The sequence below is a fragment of the Aquila chrysaetos genome, chromosome 12 (assembly GCF_900496995.4).
Source record: "Aquila chrysaetos chrysaetos chromosome 12, bAquChr1.4, whole genome shotgun sequence".
Classification (NCBI taxonomy): Eukaryota; Metazoa; Chordata; class Aves; order Accipitriformes; family Accipitridae; genus Aquila; species Aquila chrysaetos.
The window spans coordinates 2,670,801-2,696,542 of record NC_044015.1 but is presented as its reverse complement, the minus strand read 5'-3'; the positions used below and the strand labels follow the sequence as shown (position 1 = coordinate 2,696,542).

The 25,742-nt window shown below is 40.6% G+C and overlaps 2 protein-coding genes and 1 long non-coding RNA gene across 15 annotated transcripts in view; 1 reads left to right on the top strand and 2 right to left on the bottom strand.

Moving 5' to 3' along the window:
- Positions 1-1,148: 1,148 nt before the first annotated feature.
- On the bottom strand, positions 1,149-6,479 carry LOC121233709. Its single transcript, XR_005933703.1, has 3 exons — positions 5,098-6,479; positions 3,501-5,010; positions 1,149-3,264 (listed from the first exon to the last, which is right to left on the bottom strand). It is a non-coding gene; the product is annotated as an uncharacterized LOC121233709 (long non-coding RNA).
- A 235-nt stretch (positions 6,480-6,714) lies between these two features.
- On the top strand, positions 6,715-9,238 carry KLF2 (Kruppel like factor 2). The gene is made up of 3 exons (XM_030033902.2): positions 6,715-6,847; positions 7,036-7,927; positions 8,347-9,238. The coding sequence occupies exons 1-3, from the start codon at positions 6,773-6,775 to the stop codon at positions 8,520-8,522; spliced, it is 1,143 nt and encodes a 380-aa protein (XP_029889762.1). The 5' UTR covers positions 6,715-6,772; the 3' UTR covers positions 8,523-9,238.
- Positions 9,239-15,610: 6,372 nt separating this feature from the next.
- The window catches only part of EPS15L1 (epidermal growth factor receptor pathway substrate 15 like 1), a 47,233-nt gene continuing 37,101 nt past the window's right edge, over positions 15,611-25,742 (bottom strand). For 11 of the 13 annotated variants that reach the window (XM_030033008.2, XM_030033010.2, XM_030033004.2 and 8 more), the window contains one exon: positions 15,611-21,194. In XM_030033008.2, the coding sequence (XP_029888868.1) occupies positions 21,048-21,194 (147 nt within the window). In that variant the 3' untranslated portion in view covers positions 15,611-21,047. The remainder of the gene's footprint in view (positions 21,195-25,742) is intronic. The other 2 variants (XR_005933695.1, XR_005933694.1) reach the window with 2 other exon arrangements.

The following is a 25,742-nucleotide window of genomic DNA, read 5'->3' as shown; positions in this document are numbered from 1 at the left end:
GACTAATAAATAATACAGGTGCAGTACAAAGAAGGTATTTTATAAATGAGAACTAAACCCCACATGTTCATCACGTTAAACAAGGCTTTCCACCCTACACCCTATATGAACTCCTACTTTGTCTATTTGGTGAATAAACCTCCACTTATCAGATAAAACCATAACCTATAAAGATGTTCTGTATGCCAATGAGGGAAAAAAAACCCCAAACCTTCCTCCCTTCTAAGTAATTGTCTTCTTGTGGCTGGGTTTAAACTTTGTCCAGCCTTCTCTCCCCCACCCCCAGTTAAAACCTGTGAACTTCAAAGTGACAAAAAAATCTACTAAGGCGGCCATCTGCATCTGCTGTGCTGACTCAGACTGCAACAGATCTCACAAATTAAAAAGAGAGAAAAGTGCATCTGATTAGTTCTTTGAAGTTCCCTCAAACAGCATTTTTTCCTGCATTAATTAAACCCCAAACACAGTTCTCACTTCTAAAACCAGTTAACTTCACATGTCTTACAACATTACCAATTGTCCCAAGTGGACATAAGAGATAAGACATCATTGTACTTGTTCTCCTGTCATCTCCAACCAATTATATAAGTTCTCTCCTAAAATGCAGACCACGAAAGACGTGACTAGTATGAAATCTCACAATGTAACACCCACTGTATTCCAGAATTAAATGAGTTTCATCTTACTGGGCTTCCGACTTCACAGAGGCTATTACATGTTTGTTAATAGTAACAGTAATTTTTTCTGAATGAAAGCACATGGCTACTTTCTGACCTATGCTCCTATTATTCCACAACCTTATTGCCCATTTCTTCACTAGAGATTTCATTCTGTACTAAAAAGCACCTGGCAACAACTGAAAACTGCTAGTCATAATCAGTGACTGGTATTTTAAGCAGTTTCACTGATACGATTAAACATGTTTGCAGAGTTTTTGAAACTGTGGTATCATTTCACAGTTCTGTAAAAAAAATAAAAGATCTGTCAAATGTGTTTTTAATTGACAGCTGAAAGGGACATCTGCAATACAACATATGTGCATTCAACACACACATCAGTAAAAGCTGGCAGAAACACAACTACATACCTAATCAAAGCTGATAATTAAAAAACTGGCATAAATTGTTTAGGTTTGAAGAGTCCCCAAATCAAAAATGACAAAAAATCATTTACAGCTGAATGCTATCATTCTTCACACAGCAAATTCAAGTAACAATACATAATTACCTCGATTAAATTCATTAAACAGCTGATTTTTTTGCATGATTACTGAATCATGAACACACTTTAATGATGGGAACAGTATTTTCTGCATATTTCTGAGAAAAGTTTTCTTTATATTATTTGACTTATTTATTGAAATGGAATTTAAGCTTATTTTTCCTTTGCATCAATGGAAGTCTGCCTAGCTAAAGTGTGCAGTGGTTGAGAGTATAAACATTTGACTTTTGCTAATCTTTGTGAACTAAGTTAACAAGGCTTTCATTAAAATGAATTAAGATTGCCATCACAATGGATGGAAATGATAGAACTGTCAATAATCATGCTGAAAAAGCAGAAGTGCTAAAAAATATTTCTGTTCTCTCTTTGAGAAAAAGCCAGATGCTGTATTCAGATCGGACAATAATGATGTTGAAATACTTTCCATTCCAGTAACTAAGGAGGATGTTAAAACAACTGCTACTCATCTCAAACAATATTAAGTTGCCAGGTCTGGGTAACTTATAAGTGAGTGTTTCAAAAGAACCAAGTAAGGACATATCCAGATGGTTAATGTTTATTATCAATCCATTTCAGAACAGTGAGGAAGCCCCAGGTGACTTGAAGAATGTTAATATTATGTCAATATTTTAACAGGGTAAACAGAATGACCCAGATATGCCTGTCAGCGTTATATAAACCTGGGCAAAAGACTGGAAGGACTTCATATATAAAAAGAATTATAAATAAAGATGGTTTAGCTAATGACAATGGCTTTTAACAGTGTTTTAAACAGGGCAGCAGTGCTGATGTAACAGGCAAATCTCTGTAAGGATTTGCCTCGGTGCAATATGATTTTCACAATAAGAAACAAGAACATGACAAATCAATATGGTGTGCACACGCAAATTGGTCCAAGCACAAGCTGATACATCTTGAAATCTAATTTAAATTTTAATCAAGCAAGTTTATTAGTTCTTGATCTTTTTTTATCATCGCTTACCATTCAATGTTGTTAACAATGACCTGGAAGAAAACAGAAACTGTTACTGATAAAAGTCCTAGATGACAAAGATCAAGGAAGTGCAACATAATTTGAAGAACATGCCATTGTTAAAGCATTATAAGAAGTGCACTATCCAGGCAGAAACAAACACCATGCATGGCCATAGAGGCAAGCTCAAGGCCACACTTCTAGCAACGAAAACTGCAAGCAGCTCTGCTTTTTGGCATAGACAAAAGTATGGGTTCTACCTAGGCCAACAGGTAAAAAAATTGGGGCAGCAAAATTGCTCTGCTGGAGAAGGCATTTGTCAGATGCTTCTCTTCATGGTACCTTTCTGCAGTCTCTACCTTCCATCTGTGCAGCCCTAAACAAGCTGGATTCCTCCCAGTTGTTCCAAGCATCTCATGATGCTTCCCAGCCCTGCACCATGGCCCACCAGCACTCTCACCAGACCTCCCAGGGCTCTGTTCCACCTTCCAGTCTCCCCCCATGTCCCACGTGTTCTGCTTTCCACCATTGCCATAAATTAAATCTAGTCGAAAAGCCTTGAGCCAGCACTGAGCACAGACCTGAGCGCAGACCGTATATTCATGGTGGTGGTGCCGTTGACTGGGGAGCTGCGATGCGATGGAAGAGCTGGGGGAGAGGAAGGCTTTGCGAAACAGTGAACTCGTGGGTAATCTTCAGTGCAATGCCATGACTGTAAGCGCACAAGTGCAGTCCTTGGCTAAAGAGGGGTGACTCATATTTGTCTGCTGCTCCACATCTCCAGTGCTCAAACCTCAAGAAAGATTTTGAAAATGTGCACATAGTTCAGATGAGAATCACAAAAAATATTAAAGGAAAATATGCCATCCTAAAAGCTTAATGAGTCCCTTTGACTTAAGCTTATCAAAGAGATGAACGTTCACCTCTGTCTTTAGGTCCTCAAATGGGAACAAGCTCCAGTCATGGAAGATCTGGTCAAAAAGGCTCCTTTATAAAATTAATTGGTGATGTTACTTTAATCAGACAAAAGGCCTACAGGATTAAATCACTCTCCCCAAATTAAGACATGCCTCTCTGTAGCAGTGCTACATATCAAGGTGCCGCGATTAGATCACTGGTCGGCCCGGACCAGGGAAGAGACAGATAACACACATGGTGTGAGTGCCAACTCCGTCCTTTATTGCGCAGTTAATTCCTTTTATACTAACAACGGTAGGTGGGATTACTGATATGTCATAGGGAGGCGACGACTAGCCTTCTACCTTTCCGTGACATCGCGAGATCTTCCGAACGGTGTACCCTACACCTCTCCAAAAAATACCTGTATATTTAATTTTATGTGGTTGTTAACATAATTTTATCAACTTCCTTGAAAGCAGACTCTAAAAGGTCCTAACTCAGAATCTGCAGTTTAAATTCGCAAAAAAATTGTATAGTCAACAGAACTATGGCAATTTGAGATGCAGGCAGGGAAATCATATATAATGTTTGTCTCATTTAAATATGAAGTGATTGGTCACAGTGTTACTAGTATTGTGATTTTGAACAGTGGTGCTAAGAGGTCTCATTCTCAGCTCGTTTACCCTGCTATTACTACGTTTTCTCTAGGTGCAGTCAGGACTTTCTGAGAACAATCCCATGAGAAAGGAGCTTTTTGTTTGTTTGTTTGAGTCCTGTAATGACTCAGAGTGCTCTAGCAGCCAGGTGACCTGGGCATTCTCACCAACCCATCCAGCTGCAGTGTTTCACCAAGGGTGCAGTTCATCACACAGCCCCAGCTTTGATTCTTCTATTAACATGTGGAATCTTGATTGCAATCCCTTAAAAAGTTTCTCTTGATGTAAAAGTAACAAGAGAGATCAGCAGCAACACCTAGAAAGATCAACTTTGCCATTCAAAAATGGTTGAGCCTGTGTTTACTTTGGCTGGAAGACAAATCACACATCATTTAGCTCTCCTCTACCCGCAGCAGATTAACAAATACTTTCTAATCTCACATTCTTCACATTTATACACCAGTGGCATCACTCCTGATCTATGCTGCCATAAATGAGATCAGTGCCAGGGTCTTGGGTTTAGATATTTAAAATAAGCGTTGCATACAGCACAGAGCCAGAAAATGTCAGCACAACGATCATGGACCAAGTGGAAGGTCATGGCAACGTTGTACTCGATTTGTGCAGAACTAGTGACTCACAACGTAAATAAATTCTCACATTCGTCTCACCAGGTTTAGTATAGCTATAGTTTTTTAGCTTCGCCGCTTTGCTTGAAAACAAAAAGAAACTAAAGGCAGTGAATTTATTATTTTGTGCACTTGGCTTTCATTCTCACTACCCACTAAACGTTTCCTTTATGCAAAGAAAAAACGCAGTTAGGTGAGAGAGTCAGTGCAGTGCTATAAACAAATGTCCTTCCAGTGCCTACTAGAAGACAGCATCCAACTGGAGCTTCTCAGTGAAATGTACACGTACAGTTGTATATCCTAGAAACAAAATATTTTGTTATAGCTGTTGCTGAAATCACAAGCACATAAACTGACACAGACATTCAGGGTGTGTTATCAAGGGAACATTCACATTCATTCTGAATTCATCAGAGTATATTTTCTTGGCTGACTCACAGCACCATATATACGTATTGTACACTTACTAACATTTTATTAGAGGAAAAGAGTTTACATTGAAAGATTACACAAGTGTGACATTACATAGCTATGAGTCATACATCTTTGTGTACTTCGTTACCATGCATTCAGTGTATTGATTCTGCTCCAGTCACAGAAGTTTGGCTGCTCCTCCTGGCCATCCTGTGAACTTTTAGAATAAGAAGTATAGAAAGTTGAACAAGAGACATTCATTATTTTAAAACATGTGTAGCTATTGAAAAGATCATTTACTCACCCTAGCAACCGTGCTTTCCTGAGAAGGCTGCGTACAGCCACAAGCCTGGGATGGGCTCTAACGAACATGCTCAAAATGCTTCTGAGAACCAGAGCCCATCAAGGGCCATCACTCTTTCCCCTCGTGGGGCGCGCAGTGCATAAAAGTGAGAGTTGTTCTCCCGCACTCTTCTGATCTTCAGCTCACTTAGAAATCCTTTTAGAAGTGATTGCAAAGGAAATATGGAGGAGGTAAGGGGAAAGCATAGCTCTTTCTCTGAACAGGCTCTCAAAGAATCAGTCTGTCCTGTGATAGATCATCATTTTTCCTCCTTTAAGAATGGCCACTTTTGCTCCTTTGCTCTTGGAAGACTGCCAAGCAGCCGTGATCCTCAAAAACAGGAGTCTGGGGCACGTTATCAAAAATTATTGGAGAATAGCTCCTTCAGACTGGGCATCTGAGCTAGAGGCCAAGGTAAGGGAGGAGAACAGTCTTCCCTTCTGAAAAATCCAGCCCAGGACCATAAATTGGCTATGACCAGAGGAGATCACAGAAGCTACTTGCATTATTTCTCTCACAATGTCATAGGGAAACGTTGACTTTGGCAATCTTCATGCGGCAAATGGAAACTCTGCTAGAGACCTGGCCTTCCATTAAACGCAAGTCTCCAGCGGAGACCGTACAAGAGCGGCATTAAACGCTTTCCTGTCAGTACCGAGATGGGTCTGAGACCTTTAGGGTGACCAGAGCCGGAGGCCTCCATTACCGGCTCACCAGCGCGTCTACCCACGCGGCGCAGGGCACCTGCCTCCCTTGCTGTGCTCGTTACGCCTTCCGCTCCCACCCTCGTTTTCTGGGTCTGGTCCCACCACGCGTCCCAGGCGATGAGGCCGGGTTGTGGGGCAGCCGCTGTGAGGGATGGGTCGGGGAGGGGAATCAAACCCCTCATTCGTGGTGTCTTCCTCAGCGTCCCCCCCAGGGCAGGGACCCCTCAGTGTCCCCCACCCCACTGCAAGTCCCTCACAGGCTCTGTTGGAGCTTGGACCCCTCAGTGTCCCCTCGTGTCATGGACGGTCCCTTGGTGTTCCCACAGCAGGGACCCCCTTCGGTGTCCCCCACCCCACAGCAGCTCCCTCACAGCGTCTCTCAGCGCATGGCCCCCCCCCTCACGTCAGGGAGACTCCCTCAGTGTCCCCAGGCCTGGGACCCCCCCCCCCCCCGGCCCCTCAGCGTCCCCAGAGGAGGCAGAGACCCCGCTCGGCGTCCCCTCAGCTCACGAGGGTCCCTTGCCGTCGCCGGGGCAGGGACCCTTCCCCTTCCCCTCAGCGGCCACGGCCCGAGGCGGCGTGGGGGGGGGGGGGGGGTCCCCGCTCCACAGCGAGCCCCGCGCTGAGGAGAAGGCGATCGGGGTCCGGGGCGGAGGGGGGGGGAAGGCCCCGCCGGCCATGCCGTGCCGTTCCGTGCCGGCCCCGGCCCCGCTCCGCTCCGCCCCGCTCGGGTTGGGACCGCCGCCGCCGCGTCCTTTTATACCGGGGCTAAATTTAGGCTGCGCCCGAGTCGCTGCCTCCCGCCCGCCCCGTCCGGGACGCGTTTCCTCCGCTCTTTGCAATTGGCTTGAGAGCGCCCGCGCCCGCGTTATAAGGTGGGGAGGGCGGCTCGCCGCGCCGCGCCGTCCGCCGTCCCGCCCGGCCGTACCATGGCGCTGAGCGACACCATCCTGCCCTCCTTCGCCACCTTCGCCAGCCCCTGCCGCGAGAAAACCCTCCACGAAGTGAGTTCTCGCCCCCCCCCCCCCCCCCCAAACACCACCAACCCCACCAGCCCGCGCTGAGGCCGGCGCCGCTCATTGCACGGGTGGGCGGCGGTGCCGCGGTCCCGCTTCTCCCTAAACCCGCCACCGAACCCCCCCCCCCCCTCAACCACCACCTCTAACCTTCTCCCTTTTCTTTCTTTCCCCAGAGGTGGAAGTGCGACCAAGAGGCCAAGACCCCCGCCGGCACCTGGGGCGGCCTCTCCCCTCGCAAAGAGGATGAAGATCTCAACAACGTGCTGGATTTTATCCTTTCCATGGGCAGCGACGGCTACGGCCAGGGAGCGGCTGGGGGGGACTATCCCCCCGCCCAAGGGGAGAGCGGCGGTTTTTACCAGACAAACCCGTCCCCGGGATGCTACAGTGCCCTGGAGCAGGGCAGCCCCCCGCCCTACAACGCCGGCATCGTGCCGGAGATGATCCGCTCCGAGATGGACTCCAACTACTGCCCTCCTGGCAACGTCCACGGGCGGTTCTTCGTGACACCCAACTTCGGGGGTCCGCAGTTCGTTGAGAACATTAAGCCCGAACCCGACATGGACAATTATGGACCGGTCCTGGGTCTGGTGCCCCAGGCTTGCCCAAAGATCAAGCAGGAGGGCAACGCGACCTGCATGATGGCCTACGAGCAGCCCCGGGTGGCCAGCTCCCCCCAAATCCCCGGGGCAGAGACCCCCCCGCTGAGCCCCGATGATCTCATGGTGAATGACTGCCACACACAGATGATGTGCCCCTCGTCCATGTCCTTCCAGCAAAGCTACCACCCGGCCTCCGGCTTCCACCACCCGCAGACCCATCTCCAGTACCAGAACACCTCCCAGTTTGGCCTTTTCGAGGACAGCCTGCCCTTACAACCCTCCGCTCCCAGAGGCATGCTCACCCCTCCTTCCTCCCCTCTGGAGCTGCTGGACTCCAAACCAAAAAGAGGACGTCGGTCCTGGCCACGGAAGAGGACGGCCACTCACACGTGCACCTACGCAGGTTGTGGGAAGACCTACACCAAGAGTTCGCACCTGAAGGCTCACCTCAGGACGCACACAGGTAAATACGGCCGCTTGCCTTCATCCAGAGATACGCTGCTTGCTGGTTGCAGTAGCCGCCTGTATAAAACAGTTTTTTAACCCTGTAGTCTCTTAAACTCCAGGAGTAGTCGTGGTTGAGCTATGACAGGTGGTCAGATTATAATGTCTAAGTGTTTTCCTACTTAGACGTAGGTCAAAGCTTTTCTAAGGACTTCCAATGCCCTTTCTCGAAAGATTCTCACTGCAGGTACAGGTTAGTAAAAGAATTGCTAGAGCAGTCTCGTTTGGCTTAAAAGCACTTGGATCTTGTCGCAGAAGGGCTTTGGTAGCAAATAAAAGAGTACGCCGAGATAAACTCGGAAGGTCGCCTAGCACGGGGATGCAGCCTGTACGTGGGAGTGCCGCGCTGAGTCACGCTCTCTGTGATTTCTCCAACAGGTGAAAAGCCCTACCACTGCAACTGGGAAGGCTGCGGCTGGAAGTTCGCTCGCTCCGACGAACTCACCCGTCACTATCGCAAGCACACCGGCCACCGGCCCTTCCAGTGCCACCTCTGCGACAGGGCGTTCTCCAGGTCAGACCACCTGGCTTTGCACATGAAACGGCACATGTAGCCCTAGAGACTCTGACCTGCGAACAGTGGACGTTATTTAACTGCTCAGGTGCAGAAGCGTTAAAAACTTGTAGCTGGTACTACGTAGGGAGGCACCGACGCTCTAGCGATGGAAGCTGAGGAGGATTTGACACAAGGAGACTTAGCCAGTCATCTCCTGCAGAGAATTTGACGTGACTGTATCAGTGAACCTGACCGTCCCGGTCAGGAGAACAGGGGTTAATTTATGCAGCTTCTGTGAAGGGTAAACTCCATAAGACTCCATACAGATTGTATAGAAGAAGCTGTAAATATGTTTTTTTTTCCGATTCTAACTGCCCAGTCCTAAGCTTTACGAGACAATGTTTGTATGGAAACTGCCTGAAGTTGACCCTAGAAGAGATTAAATGAATGTTACTGTAGCTAATGATGTTATTTTAGATCTCAGTTGAAGGCATGGCTAAGAGAACACTCCTATTGTTAGACTGTTTGTTTCACAGGTGCAATAATATTCTTGTTTGCCATGATCTACACTAGAAGTACAGGGCTTGATGTCTTGTAAGAAAATAACCTATTTTACTGTAATTTTTTTATATATTGTAAATAATTTTATACAATGAGAAATATTGTATATGTAAATAGAAGACAAATGGGTATTTTGCCTATTTCTGTTTTTATAAAAACGTAATTTTTCAATGTTTGAAAACATTTCATCTTTTTAATAAAATAAGTTTTTAATTGCTGTGATTTTTATTCTCCTTTGAGATCTCCCTGTTACTTTTTCCCTGATGGCTGGACCTGGTTATGGTTTAAATTATCGACAACTATAAGAAGACGCTTAAAAAAATCTGAGCTATGGATTTTTCTAAAGTAGATAAGAGAGTACGTACTTCATTCTCAGCAGTAAACAAGATACAGTGCGGTGTTTTATCAAAAAGTCAAATAGGAAAGTAGATCATATTCAAAATATACTTCCTAAAAATGGTTAAGTAAGCAACACTGTAATTTCAGTCTCATTTCTAGTTTATGCTAGACTATTTTAATAGCATCCTTAATGTTTTCCAGATGCAGTTATAGTTTTGCCAGCAGTGTGTGGGTTTTTACTATAAATTTAAACACTGCATTTTTGTAATTACGGAGGCTTATTTTAAGGCATTCTTGTACATAAATTATCCTTGCTCTCAAGAGCTCAGTGCAGAATTCCAATAGAACAGTAGTGGAATTTAAACATAAATTCACAACACAGGTTAAAATACCTTCATAACTCATTCCCCAAAACTTAAATTCACTTAATAGTTTGTAATCCCACCTAGATTTCAGGAGTTAAGAAAGACATTAACTATTTTGGAGGAAAGTAAGTTAGCCAGGAATCCAGATTCTGAAAACTAATTTCAAATAAACTGGATACTGCAATAGCTATAGCAGTAAATAGCTGCAACAAGTCAAATGGAGCCCCCCAAAAAAGCTCTTCCACAGCTGTAAATGAGAACATAAGTCCAAGTAATATATCTGTGCAATTACTCTGAAACTCTGCTGATGATCCTCTGTTTTTACAGCTATGGTTTAGTGGTGAGCCTTGATACTTGTAGAACAAAATCACTGTTAATTAAATATGCAGATTCAGCTTCATATTGAAGCATTTTTCCTTAACATCTGGGTACTTGGAACTTGATTTTAATCAAGGTTGTGACATTTTTCTGACTTTACAAGTTAGAATACACAAGAATGAAATCAACAGGAATACATTTAAAGTAACTACAAATATAGCTATTCTTCTGTGAAAGCAAAGTCTGCAGTTGTTCATGTGGAACAGATGTATTTTGGGCTTCTAATCATTGACATGGAAGAATGAGTTCCACATTTCACTTTTATAGCTCTTTCAAAGTGAAATATAAGGGAGATTTAACATTTCTTCATTAAAAACAAAACTCATTTATTTGCTAGAAAAAAATTGCACAATCCAATTCCAGAAAGTGAGGATGACTTAAAGATGTTCTAAAATTAGCACATTCATTGTTGCAACAGTTCTAGGTATTTCCTTCTCTTTCCTCATAGCCGAAGATTTTCCTATTTCAGCATGTCTTTTGGTGTTTATAACCTTAAGAACACTATTTTTTAAATTAAGCCTTACCCTTACCTTGCCATAGTCACCTGGCTTTCCCTCGCTCTTTCTGAACAACTGGCAATGTTTTCAGTCATTCCCAGGTTTCAGTGATACAGTGCAATCTTAAACTATTCCCTCTTTCGTAACATAATTAAAAAAGACGCCGAGGTTTGACACCTCGCTGCAGTGGCTACGGCCACCCCTGAGTGCACAGCCCCACATCTGGCTCGGGAAGGTCCCCGGACGAGAGCTCTCCAGCAGCGGGGGAGAGCTTGGAAGCACCACGACGTGCTTATCTGGCTTTGCTCGTCCTCAGCCATCTCTCTTGACCTCTGTTAGAAGCCGCATACTGGGCTGGGTGGCCTTCGGTCCGGCCACTTCTGTACCCTCCCAAATGACAAGGGTGGAAGACAGATACAGCCAGTGAGCCGGCACAAAGCATAGGAACGCTGCACGGTGCCTGCACGCAGAGAGAAACGTTACTGCATCCACCAACCCTTAAAAAAAACCCCACTTGTGCGGCTCCTCTGTAGCACCCACCGCAATGGGTGCTCCTCCTCTGGTACCTCTGCATGGGAAGGTCCAAGCTTCCCCTTGCTCCAGTGAATCGTCAAGCTGTAAGGGTCATAACCTCTGCTACCTCTGCTCCTGTTCAGATAAGGCACTTTGTTATCTGCATGATACCGTGTTACCGAACAACGCTCAAATCACGACGAACGGTGGAGATGATACGCTCTGCGCCGTGTTGTTCACTGTGTACAGACGAGTGTGCTGTGTCCTCTGAGCTTTTAGATTTGGTGCGACTCAACAGAAAATAGGGCAAAGCCATCCTCTTATATAAAAAGAAAAAAACCCATATAAAAATACATAAATACAGGCCTCTCAAAGTGGGGAGAGATGGGGGGGCCAAAACACTAGTAAAAACTCATGACCAACTTTATTTTAATTGTTTAAGGGAGGGCATATACGATAATTTCTGTGTGATCTTTACAGGAAACTGCAGGTTCTTGAATCTCGAGATAATCTTGTAGCAGAAAGAAAGAGATGCTGATCTCATTCTTCTCACATTCTATTATGAGTAATTGTCAACTCTCTTTTTCTTTTTTTTTTTTTTTAATTGCCTTAAATTAGTACATCCAAAGATGCGTCAATACGATTCTATCTATCTACCAAGCCTCCCCTGGCCAGCAGGAAATCACTAATGCTCTGCACCGTCTTCTAATAACAGACCATCAGGTCATCACCTTTTAAGTAATTCTGTTCTAATTAACACCAGAGACCCTGAATCCCAGATGCCTCCCGGGGATCATGCAGTGAAGACCTGCCCTTTCCATCTGCAGCTATCCTGGATCTGATTGTGACACACTAGGGAAAAGAAAAAAAAAGAAGTTGCAGTTGAACCTGATAGGAGGAAATGTAGAGTCCGTTGTAAACAAGATTTTCACACGTATTCTTATAAGATACCACAGTGATGGGCTCACTATACTTGCAAGATAGATTGCCAGATTAGATAGAGCACATTAAGTACAGAAACTAGCAAATCCTGCACAACGTTCCTAGTGAAAGTTTTTAGCAAATATTTCTGAACTCGAGACACCATCCAGAGGAGTTACTGTTTAAAGTCAGTTAATTCCTCTCTGGGTTTCAGAGCGCTGTGTTTCGCTACGCTGAAAACGGTTTTTCTCTCACCTGCTGACTTCAGAAGAGTCAGTTAAATCTGTACTTGGGAACTCATCTTCAGAAAACACCCTAACACGGAGGCTGTTGCTGCTGAACCAGCACCCAGAACAGAACGGGCGTCCTGCAGCCCCGAGGGGCCGTTGCCGTCGCTCGGCCGCTCTCGAGGGAGACGCAGCACCCTGCAAAAGCAGCCCAGCACCACGCCAGCACCCTGCCAGCAAGCGGGCAGGGTGGTTTCAAACCACTCTCTTTTTTCAACCCTGAAGTGGAAGGCTGGACTAGAAACCCGCCGGCTTTTCTGGAAGTTCATTTGAGATTTGCAGTTTTGCAGACGATCGCGGCTGGGGGGAGTTTAAGGTTTAATTTTGGCCGTAGCTCACCTCGCGCAGGGATGGGGGATTTCAGCCTGTGCGAGTCCTTGGTTACTCGCGGCCGTTTACAAACTGCCTGAAAACATTGACTCGCTCTAAACTTTGGTCCTCCATCCACAAGAAGTGCCAAAAAAAGTTTGTCCATTCTTCAAATTATAGGATTGTGCGGTTCTGTGGTTTTCTGTGGTAGAAGCTCTGTGGTTTCTAAAGCTATTTTGTGCACCTATAACACAGAGTAGCTGTTAGGCTTTTCTTAAATTGAATTTTCGAAGCCAGAATCCCAAGCTCTAGCAATTTCTTTTGCTATATTTAAATAAAACAACTACAACAAAGTCATGTAGCCATCGCTATGGTAACTAGCAGTGTTGGGGGGAAACATAAAGAGGAACATTCAGTCCAAAGCCCATGTAATTTAACAGGGAAAAAGCTCTCCCCGTTGCTAACATCCAAAAGGTACTCGGTGGCATCTACAAACCTTAAAATTCCTGCGTGTCCTTGAAGCAGCCGCTCTCAGCTGGGTCTGTAACAGGTCCCACCTGCCCGGGACTCATCCTGCGTGCCAAGAGCAGAGTGGTTAGAGCTCCCGAAACTTGCCGGCACTGCAGCAACCCCCCCTCTGCCATGACCGAAGACCCAGGCTTAGGCACACCTCCGCTCAGAAACGTGCTTCCCGTAGATTTGGAGGAGAAGGAATAGGTTTACAAGGCAAACCCCAGCAACCGAAAGCACGTAGCCATACACAGTTCACAGGCCCCGGAGGTAACTGGTTCAATTTATTGATTCCCAGAGACTCCTTAAAGCTCCGTACGATTTGATCCCAAACAACCAATTCCCCATCACTTAGGCGGAGATTGGGAATAGCCTCTGCCACGAAACAGTGCTCTGAAGCGCGCAGAGGAGGCAGGGATTTATCCTAAACTTGTTAGGCAGAAAATACGTTTGATTTAATCTTTTGAGGTCTGACTTTTCAGCCACAATTATTTGATCTTATAATATTTTATGTAGACACAAAAAAACGAGTCATATGCACTGCTTTATATAAGGAAGATGTATTAACTTTACCAAAACCACCTTTCCAAGCACAAGGAGAGCAGGAGCAACAAAGTTCTCATTTCCTCCGTAACCATAGTTAGCATAAGTTACCTGCTTATTTACCTGCTTCAATTTTAACTCCTTTTAGCAAATCAAAAGTGTTCTGCCCTTTTGTAGTAAGCATAAATTCAGCAACTCAGAAATTGCAGATGAACTTACCTATTACAGGTTTATAATTAGACACGGTATCCCTTTAAATCACTTTTACTTTAGTTTCTTGCACTTCTTACAGCTCAGAGCATTCCTGGAGTTCTGACCTATCATTATGTCATCAGGAAATATCTGGAATATCACACTGAACATCCCCTGTGACATTTAATGTATTAGGTGAGAAGCTACTGAGCCTGAGGCTTAAACACAAAGCAAAACACACACAAAAAATCCTCAAATCCCAACAACCACTTTTTTTACAGCCCATGCGTGATGACAGCATAAGTGTTTTTTGATATATTAATGATTTTATATCACAAGCACTTACAAAACAAGGGATATAAGATGCCTGGGTGCCCTTCCTTCGGGTGCAAGAGATGGGCTGAGAAAGCACAGGGCTTGTTCCTCTGCACAGTTCCCTTCTGAAAAGCTGTGATTGAGGACATTTATGGGAAGTTAAACAGCAGAAATATATTATGTTTGGAGCTGGCAAAGAGCGTTATGAGAATTCATCAATGGGGGAGGCTACAGCATTTGTAAGAAATGCTGTATCAGCACCAATAAAAAAGTTTTAATTGCAGTCATTACAGTAAAAAAATGCTAACCAGCCAGGAGGTAAAAGATGTTCCGAGTGACTAAATTGATAGTCACGTACAGCAGACAGGAGATTCAGCAATTTTCTCCCGGTAGTGCCTCCCCAAGAAAAATATGACTGCAATTTCAGTGATAGGGATGGCAGCAAGGGTTCGGAGAGCTCAGACTTTCACAACACAAGCTGCTCTTGGGTCACATTTAGGTACAGTCAACAACGCTACATTTGCTTTTTAGAGGTTTAACAGCTGGGCTCATAGCTTGGAGTTCCTTTATGTTGGAGTTTCCGCTTGTAAACGTTCCTTCTGGAAGAGGATGCCTACGCTTTTCTTCCCTTCCCAATGAAGAGCCTGGTGGTCTCCATGCGATGCCTGGTACAGGGACTCCTCTTGGATTAGGCATGGACAGCATGGATTAGGCAAGTATTTGGGAAAGCGTAAGGATGAGAACATTGTGTATGTCAGACTCCAAAAACTCGAGTGGGAGCAAAACACAGAGCCGTGGCCCATGTTTTTGTAAGCGAAGAGGAGCATTACACGACGAAAGAAGTTGGGTAGGAAGTTGTGCCTGTCCGTGACACACTATAGTCAAAATCCTGGCTTCAAAATGTCAACGTACTAAAAATACTGCTGGAGAGCAATTTCAAGAGAAACCTGCCTTGGCAATCTGTTGTTAACCATGCCAGTGTGTGCAGAAGCAGAGTAAATAAACAGATGGGAGAATAATGAGTCAAAGTGAATAATGTCGAATAGTACGATAGTGAGGTGTGTTTTTCCAGCAAGCAGAAAGGGTTTGTCTCTGGTGATCTCTTGAACCCCTCCCAGTATAAATTGCCTGGATGTTTAGCATTGCGGCACACAAATTGTTTTGGAATGGGTGCGGCATCGGATTTTCTGACTGGGCTGTACAGACCAAATGTGGCCAGGACAAGGAAGAAGGGGAAGGACAGAAGGGAAAACAGCGCGCAGAAGGCACCAGCCAAAAGAAAAAGGATCTCCACGCAGAGAATCAAGCAGTTGTTCACAGCAAGATTCACAAATTTGACACAAAAGCTTGTGAAATCACGGACAAAAAAAAAAAAAAAAAAAAAAAAGTAAAGAAAGATTGCTGAAGTCTCAGAGCTCCAAAAAGTAACTTTTCATTTATTATATTAAACAATAACATTTCTCTTATTATATTAAACAATAAACACACGAGATGGGTTAAAATTAAAATACCTTTCAATTTGTTATGATATTTGAAAGATAAATATAACTACAATACTGTACATATTTGGAGATATTAGTCAAATTTAGGTCAACATTGCAGTTTCCACTTTGTGTTTCCACCTTTTTTAGGTCCGACTAAAGAACGTCATATTAAAAGGGACACCAGAAGAGCACTCTGTAATTGTAACAGCAGAAGGAACCATAGTCACTAGTCTTCCTTTCAAAGTTAAACTTAAAGGGGAAGGCAGAAGTTGGAAAAATGAAAATTCCATTTTATAACAAATTAGCCTTTATTTATAAAACTTTCAAGTAAAAAGAGCAGTATATCAACTGATAAAACAGGTGTGTCAATGAATAGTAGTTAACATATTTGCTCTAAAAATAAATCTTCTATGATTCCACCATACTCCAAGCAAAATTCCTTTCTAAGAAAAGATGTTTGTTGTGAAGTCTACAGAGAGATGCAATGGTTGACACACAACAAAAACTTAGCTGTTCCACCGGTGTAGGAAGATATTTGAACTAGATCATTATTAGCACAGATCAATTCACTTTAACTGAGTTCCAACTCTAAATGAGGATTAAACAGAAATGAAATTCCTGAGAGGGAGGAATAAAACGCAGAAGGGAGAAATCAAACTCTTACATGAGGGAAAGCAACAATTATACTTGGACCAAAATTCCTTGGGCCTCAGTTCTACAGAATAAATACTCTTCTCAATGGAGAAACACTAAAGAAGAAATAGTAACCCCAAAAGGATTATAAGAAGAATCCAAGAAAAGTGCATTATCTTTGAGCATAAGATGACAAAATAATTTCTACAAAATTTCTGACAACAGATTTCACAGACAGGAATTTAAAACAAACAAACAAACAAAAAAAAGGTTACACAGTCAGACACAGCTTGGAATTTCCTACACTTTGAGAGCACGCCATATGAAACAAAATGCATAAGGACTGATGATCTTCATAGGGCAGAGATTTCATAAGGAAATATTTGCCAATATAAAAATATTTCATACAGCATTATTGTAGAAGTACTACTTTTATGAGCATCTGTTTTTATTGCAGAATGACTGGTATGTTTTACAAGAAGACTATTTGAATATAACTTAGGGAAACCACTCGAGGCAAATGTGAACATACTGGTCTATAAAGGATAATGTGGGTAATTCAATACCTGTGTCCTACATGCAAAGTTTGCATGCGTAGGTTCAACGTGAATAATTGTCCGTCTTTCCTGTTTTAACTGTTGTGCCTCGGTGCTGTGTGCAATTCACGGTTTTCCATGAGTCATTCCAGCAGTGACGATACTCTGTATAAAACACACATGTGCCACTATAAAAGCCTACTAAACTCTTTGTGATTGCTCAATGTACCACAGAGTCTAATAATTTATCCGAGTAGAAAGTAGAATCACCTCCATTCTTGCTCAAAGCCAAGAATTCAATGGATAGTCATTCCTCCTAAAGTAAAAGCTTAGGTGGAAATGGAGGAAAAACAGAGCTGAAGTCCAGATGACAATTATGTGCAACCTATATAACTGGAATGAAGCAAGAAAAACATGTTTTCCACCTTAGTGTGCGACTGTTTGGGGGGTGTGTGTATATGAGAACAGCTTCTCAAAAAGAGTTTTTAAGAAAGGGGAGGGGAAAAAAAAACCCAAACAACCAAAGAAGTGAAACTACAACCAAACGTAGGAGAAAAATCATTGCCTCAGCCTAGAGAAAAAAGAAAAGATGACACCACATGACCATCACATGCAAGAAGATCAGAAATTGAGTCTACATTTCAAAAAGACACTTTAAAACCTCAAAAGAATGTGAAATCACATCCAGTGCAGATGATACCTACTTTCTGCCAGGTTTCTCTCTTACACTTGGCACAGCTAGTGAACACACTTTTTCATGCCAATAAAAGTAATCTTGAAACAAATTTATTAGAAGTAGTCATTTCTCCTTTTTTTTCTTTCACCAGAACTTTGAAATTCCAAGAGCCATGATCTAATCGGCATTTCTGTAAAAATTCCATTTCTGTATCCATCTCTGTTTAGAGAATACATACATACACACAAGCTTTAATATATAGAATATATATGCATATTCTACATATTCATTGTATATACACATTTTATGTACAGCACAAGTAACTATATACTAGACATAGTATGTGGACATATATAGTATATACACACACTATTATTACATTATACAATACACTATATATATATATACACACATAGACACAAATAATATGGATCTCATAATGTACACTGTATATGCATTGTGTATACTCACATTTTATATATCTTGCATTGTACATATTTTCTCTGCCCAAATAGCGATAGCCCTATTTGTGCTTTAAATTTCACTGTTCTGGAGGAAGAAGATGATCAATGTCCTGCGATAAAAGTTTTGTCTTAGAAGAACAAGTGCAGGTATTATACAAAACACTGAGTTACAAGCATAAGGGAAGAACGTGGGTAATCTTCCTTTTTATATGGAAAACTGTATTAAATACAATGGGGAGAAATCACAGCTAAGTTTTCTTCTACTGCAGTGTCTAAAATTTTGAATCAAGAGTGTTTCAGTAAACCTAAGGTTACTAAATCTAATACACTGTGCATAGAGAACATGTTCTGTCCTTGTTCATTTGCTTGATCTTCTGTTACTGTCCAAGCAAATATGAAGAATGAATCAATAAGGAAATAGGAAAATGAGCAATTAGTTCTAACACTATATGGAATGCTAGATTAATTCACATTTCTGGCTTCCTGCTGAACATCTTGAAAACACAGACTCATTGCCTGAGAAGCATTATAAATTACAGTATTTTAGAGCACTGACAAAGTAGCAGAAAGTCTTGTTATGGTACATAACTCAAATAATGAATCAAGCTATTTAGCTCATCCACCCCGTCCCACTGGAGCGACATCATCCAAGCAGTAGGCCAAAAGTGGTTTTCCTTTCTAAAATGGCACTACATATGAATGGGGTTTTATTGTAGCAGAAGAGACACCACAAAGACTCAGGCCCAAATGAAAATGAAAAGGAGAATCTTACACATGGATACAATTTGTTTAACTTCACTGAGAATCCTGCAGCCATTCAATTTTGAAAATTGCTCTCTCATAGCAAAAGTTTTATCTCATGTTAGCTATAGACAGACCCAAGTTTGCTCTCAGAGACTTCAAGTCTTGTACACCAACAGAAAAGAGAATTTGCTGACATTTTAGTACGTTTGATCATTTAACCTAACTTATTTTAGAGAAAAATTACCACAGTGGGACAGGATTTCAAATCAGGTTCTGTAAAATTAGAAATACCTTCTACTGCATTCCAAAGGGGTCATTAGAAGACAGTATTAAAAATCACTATATGGTTGGTTTTGATACTAGAATACATCTCCCCTTCTGAGAGGAATTAAAGATTCACATTATTTGTAGTACCATTAGCACAGGAGACACACAACAAACTGGGAACTGTGACCCCTAAAACTGCATTTTGGGATACGGGGTTTCAGTTTTGTCATATGTATTGCTGCCTATGTAAATGGATGGATGTGGGCACGTGTGTGTGCATGTACATACACAGACATGCACTCGCCCATATACCTACTCACAAATGCCTGAGACAACAAATGCCACATCTTAGCTGCATTTCAGAGCTGAAAACTACTAAGAAGATTAAAATGATGCAGTCTGATTCTTATCTCTGTGTAAGGAAAGCATCCAGAATAAGGCAATTACAACAGAATGGGGAAAGATTGTTTTCATTCAGTGAACAGGCACTATCTTTGTATTGTGAAAAAATAAAAGTAAGGAAGCAAGAATGTAAAAAATATAAATGCATTGAAGATGATGAAGGAATACCACATTTTCAAAAAAATAGAGAAAACATTATAAGGGCCGCGTCAGTAAAACCACAGAATGTTAAGCTTTGTATTCCTACAGAACTAATGACAGGAAAGCAGATACACATTAAGGACATTTTAAAAATTTTGTGCTAGATGCCTACTCTCATTAGACATAAAAGTCCAAGGCAAAGTCAACGGAAGTTTTAGAATTCCTGTAATCAGAAAAGGCATTTTTAGTAAGTAAATAATTCACAGACGTATCATAAGGACTTATTTTATATATGACTTGTAAAACACATTCTGTGTTATCCTTACCAGGTGGAAGTATTGAGTTCTACAGGTATATATAAAATCTGTTCCTATTTGGACTTACGACCACAAGCCGTATTTTAAAGCCAATCCAGTCTACCAATACTTCTATAACTTATGCATGAACATGTATTTGGCAAATAAAATCTGTTTCAACTTGGCCTTATTTCAGCTAAACTATGTTTGATCTGTAACCCCATAATATAAGATAGGTGGAATTAAAGAAACAGAGGCAGGGACTGTCTGACCCAGTCCATTGGGTAACACAAATAATACGGTCTATGTTCTGGCAGTTGGAGCAAAAGAGGGTAAAATGAGTTGTAGCGATGAACACTGCTCAAAAGCTCAGTAAGTCTTCCATCACTTGATTTTACATGAAAGCAGCACTCAAACTTGTATCACAACCCTGCAATCATATTTGCTTATGAGATAAAGCAAGATTTTTACCTAATGGTTTAATTACCAAATTAGTTGTGCAATTTACTACAACTGAATTAACTCCCTCTTTTACAACATCACATACAATTATTAAAACTCAATGCAAACAAATATTTAAATTAGAAGAACTACTCATTCATAGAGGCTTCAAATTCATATTATTTTATACAGTTCACTATGTTTGTATTCATCATATATAAATTGCCATATTCTTTTGTAAGAACCACATCTCCTGGATAAAAAGGGACCATCTAATAATGACTTTATGCTGAAGACTTTGACATAGATGACATACTGATTAGCCTACCATGGATTATTAAATCAATGTAACAAGTGAAAGCTAATTCTATAAATATTATCTTTTTATGACATTTTCTTTGAAATTCATACTGCAGCCTCAAAAAAACCAATGGAATTCAGAAAAGCCAGATTCACAAGTTGCAGTTTACTATATGCAACATTGTCTTCCAGATAAAGAAACTTTGTTTTCAGTATCTTAGGATCATACGTTAAATTTCTTACAAGCAGTAAATTTTATCTAGAACATGTAATACAGCTTATACAGTGTTTCCTGCATATTATGCACTTGAAAAGCCACACAGAACCCAGTTTGACGTAACCAGCCAGTCTTGTTTAGAGTTGAAGGTGACTAAAATTATTTTCACAACATAAACCAAGAATTTAGTATTTTTATAAAAGCCATGTTTAAAGGTTTCACTTGGACAGGGTGGAGCCAAAGAACCTCTATTTAAGAGTTTGGCATATCAGCCTTACTGAGCGCAATAGCCAACTCAAGGTCTTCTTGCTCTTGTCTCCGCAATCGAGCTAGTCTTTCTTGCTCTGCTTTTTCACTCTCACGCTTTGCCCATGCCAGCTGCTGTTCTTCATTTCCAAACTAAAAAATGAAAATGGAAAATAAATTAATAAATTTACCAAAAAGCTAGAAGAAACTATGTGAAAATACAACAAATCAGATTTATTAAATATATGAATCAAGTATACGAAGCTGTCTTAGGGTAGTTCTTCTGGATTAAGATAAAAATTCACTGATTTCCTCACTTCATCCTTTAATTTATTTTCTTAATTTCTTCCTCCTCCCACCAGGAAACTAACCCATCTGGGCTGCACGTCCCTGCATCCATGTCTCAGTTTTGTATGAAAATAGCCAGAGGATTGGAGCCAAACAAAAGCTCCACAAACGCAAAAAAAGCAAGTTAGTGGTTTGGGACCATAGCAACCTAACATCCATTTTTAAGAATAGTAAATAGCTGGTAAAAAACAAGAGTTATTTACTCTTATGCAACTCCATTGCAGAGAGTTTTATTGTAGCATTTCCTGCGAAGGGTGAGGGGCTTTAATAATGACTCTGGAGACTGCTGATTGTGGGAAGTTTCATCACCAAATCAAAAGTTAGAAGAAGTGCTTCTGTTACTGTTCATAAAAATACGTGCAGAGTTTTTCCAGTAAGAAATAACGTAAGAGAATCTAATTTACTTCAGCAGAAAACACTACGCAAATATAACACATTAGAACATTCAGCTTCTAAGCCTGTTTGAGCTTCCCAAAACACATTTAAGTACACTGCAGCAAAACTATTCCAAAATAATATTCCAGTATTTACCATTGAAGTATGCAAAAGTTTGCTTGTTTAACCTTTTTGCACAAAATATTAAAGTATTTTACTGAAATCGTAACAATTCAAAACTCAAATATAATCCATGACTGTTTAATTTTAGTATTCGCTGAAGAGGATGATGGTAACAGAAGCGTTCACACAGCTGCATGCCAATGTTTGCATTATATCCCACTTCTAAAATTTGCTTTGTACTATCTTTTTTCTGAATGTTCAGGAAAACATATTATTTGGGGTATTTTTGGAAGAGAAAACCACGTGGAATTTATAGGTTCAATTTCAGCTGAATGTATACTGCAAAAATTGCCCTGTGGTCCACAACACAGTAACTTTGAACACAGCAAAATACGCCATTGCACTAGCTGATATGGCTACACCTTCCCACACAAGCTTGAAATATTGAACTGAGTATTAAATGCAACTTTTAAGTGCTAGACCTATGCCTGGCTGCATACATACTACGTGACGGCCCCCACCCCTGCCTTTTCCACTCTGCATCGTATCTATAATTCGTATTTTTAAATAAATGCACCTATTTGAATTTCTTTCAACCCAAGTCCAATTCTCCCTTACTCATAATTTAGTTATCATCTATGTGCTTCCGGATGCTCACAATTCCTCATTTTGTTTCTCTCAATATGATTTTTCAGATGATCTGATGCAAAAAAAGGAGTTTTTTAAAATTACTTTTCTTCAAACAATACCTCTGCTTTCATTGCTATCAAAATTTAGATGAGGACCTTTACATTCACTGTTATTGAAATACAATAGAAGTGCCACAAATTTTACGATCATTTACTTTTAAAATCAAGAAAACCTACTATCATTACTCATTTAAATAATGCTGACAGGTAAGATTTAAAAGCTCACTAAGATTTTAAATAGATTATTTTTTTCAAGATACAGTAAAGATGGACTCAAATAGAAGTAGGACTTCTCTACTTATTCCAAGAATTCAAAAAGATCATATAGCTGGGATGGAGAAAAACAGTTACTATTTTCAGAAATACAATAAGCTTTGGTCAAACCCTGTGGGGTGTCTTTTTTTTTTTTTTTTTTTTTTTAAATGTTGAGAAAACAGTTTTACTTATATAGGGTACATCTTAGGATAAGTCTTCCAAAGCTCATGAGAGTCCCAATTATGACTTGTTTATGGTACACAAGTTATATTTTTGTGGTTAAAAGTGCTGAGTAAAAAAAAAAAAAAAAAAAAGAAGGAAAAATAGGCCAGTGATTCATTGGAAACAAATCTGGATGTGCCTTATTACAAATGGTTAGCATAAAGTACAATTTTCAGGAGCATAACTCTGACCATTAGATAGTGAAATACACAACAGTTCATTAATGCCACTGATTCTTGCACAGATTGCCTATAAAAAGGTAATGTAACTGAATTACAAGTCATTTAATACAGTAACAATTTTTTGGCATATGTCCAGGTTTCAAGACGTCTATAAATATATATCACATATCTGTAATTTCGTTAAAAACCTCTTTTTTTTTTTCTTCTTCTTTTTCAGAAGTACAGCTAGACCCAAGGTATAAATGAGGAAAACAGCAGACTGCAGCAAAACTAATCAAATACACAAAAAGCTGCACTGACTTGTGTTTACTAAATTACCAGCTTATATTAAGAGAAAAATTTTAGTTTAGTTCTAAGTGCTCTGTTTCTTGGAAATTTAAATGCTTTCTGTTGGTGGAAAGATTGCTTTTCTTGTTGTTCTGTAAACTGAAGCTGGAACCTAGAAATACCTGAAATATGAGCTACCAAAAGACTTTGTTTTGTTCCAAAGAGTCATATTTAATGCCAGCGGAAAAGTTAAGAATGCAATGAGAACATACTTAAAGTCTGGGTGCATGAATTTGCCAGTGTCTCAAAAAAAAGGCAAGTTTTCTAGAGTGCTACTAAAATCTAGTGAAGGTCCTCATGTTACTTCTTTGCAACAGTGAAGAATTCCAATTAAAAATCAGGTTATTCAATTATTCAAATCTACACGATTCTACGATTCTGTTATCAGATTCCATGGACTCAAACTACGTTTCAAAATCCTTCTGTAAGTAAAATTGCTTTTAATTTCCATCATGAACAAAGTTTCCCAAACATCAGGCAAAGAGAAGCACAATATTCTTGCTGATTACAAGGTAACTAGTACACTTAAGACTTCATACAGAAGGATTAGGAATTATCAAGTGTAGCAAGATAATTGTGTTATAGGCAAGGAAAAAAAAAACCAACCAAAAACTGAAAAGAACAGGGATCAAGTCTCTCTCCCTTCAGTCAAATTCAGTTAACACTTCTTTTTTTTTTCTTACAGCAGTAGAAAGCAATTCACAAAACTGATTAAAAAATTAATTCATTTGACGAAGTGCCACTTAACAGTAATTATAAGTGGCTGCTGCTCAAGATCTCATTTTTCCTACTTTTTCCTTATCTTCTAAAGTTAATCTCATCTCCTGAAAACCTGATGGCACTGCAAATTTAACACTAGAGCACCCACTGGGATGGGGATCAGAGATTTTGGTTAATCATTTGATACAATCAACTCAGTGTAAGCCACACTTGTAACTTAAGAAATGCAGTCTGCAAAGTAAGACGACAATAGTTGGGTAACAGTCATTCCATTCCATTATTTGTCTTTCATTGGAAGAAGAAATTAGATGTTGTTCAAGAAATTTCAGATAAAGCAAGTTTTGCGTCTTATTTTTATTAAGAATGTCACCATTTTGTATACAATCACAGAATTTAACTGTGCAAATTCAACAGGCTAGTACTAACTGTGGTAAAGCATACATAGTACCTTGAACTTTGACGTCTTCAGTATCATAGATAAATTAAAGCACTGAGGCCAGCTAAAAGTATGCACAGATGACCTCAACTAACAATATCAAATAGGAAAGTGATACACGTTTACTATTAACTAGGGGAAAAAAACATTAAAAATAAGCAACCTGAAAGATTCAGCTTAAAGATCTCCACTTGTTGAACACTGAACTGTGTCCATCAGAGTTAAATAACAGATTAAGTTGGCAATTTTACTGCATGGCAATGTGACAGAACAAAAACACATGAAAGGAGGAAGAAGCCTGAGGCTGTGGATGGAACAGATTTCTATCTACTCATGGAAGCAATAAGAACCACACTACTACTACATTTACAGTGATTTCCAACTCAATAACATAACTGCCAGCACTAAAACCAAAGCCAGGCTTTTAGAAACCCTGGTATTTTTTAATGAATGGGTACTTGGCTTTGCTTTCAAACCTTCTGACACTGTCTTTTGGAGTGCAGTATGGACATTTCTATAGTGGTTCCACAAAACATATTTGTTTTCTTTGTCTAACAAGGGCTTTTCAACAATATCAGTAATTGGAACAAAATTCAACAGCTAAATTTTCAATCTCTGTCTTGTATATGTATCTTTATGACCACAGTCCATCATATACAGCAAACATTGCGACAGGATTGTTAGAACTTTTTTTACAAACAATTACAAATACTTTATGGAATCTCGCCCTTTAAGGATTTGCTTCTGTGGATATGGTGAAATTGCTATATAAATGTTTTCAACAATTGTTTTTGAATCTTTACATCATTGGCTCCCAAAAATCAGTTTACAAAATAGCCTCCATGCAACAAAAACAATACACAGATTCTGCTACAAAGAATTTGTGAGTAAAGGCACACTGTACTAAAATAATTTAAATGCAAGTAAACCCTTTAAAATTTAGTATGAAACTTCTTTTTTATTGAAATAATGCCTTTTTATTACAGAAATATTAATACAAAAACAATGAGGACAGCATGAAGGT

Excerpts from the sequence above, each read along its gene's own strand:
- KLF2 (XM_030033902.2), top strand. The coding sequence starts at position 6,773 with ATGGCGCTGAGCGACACCATCCTGCCCTCCTTCGCCACCTTCGCCAGC. Across the intron at positions 6,848-7,035 it reads GCGAGAAAACCCTCCACGAA|AGGTGGAAGTGCGACCAAGA; the intron begins GTGAGTTCTCGC and ends TTCTTTCCCCAG. Across the intron at positions 7,928-8,346 it reads TCACCTCAGGACGCACACAG|GTGAAAAGCCCTACCACTGC; the intron begins GTAAATACGGCC and ends TTTCTCCAACAG.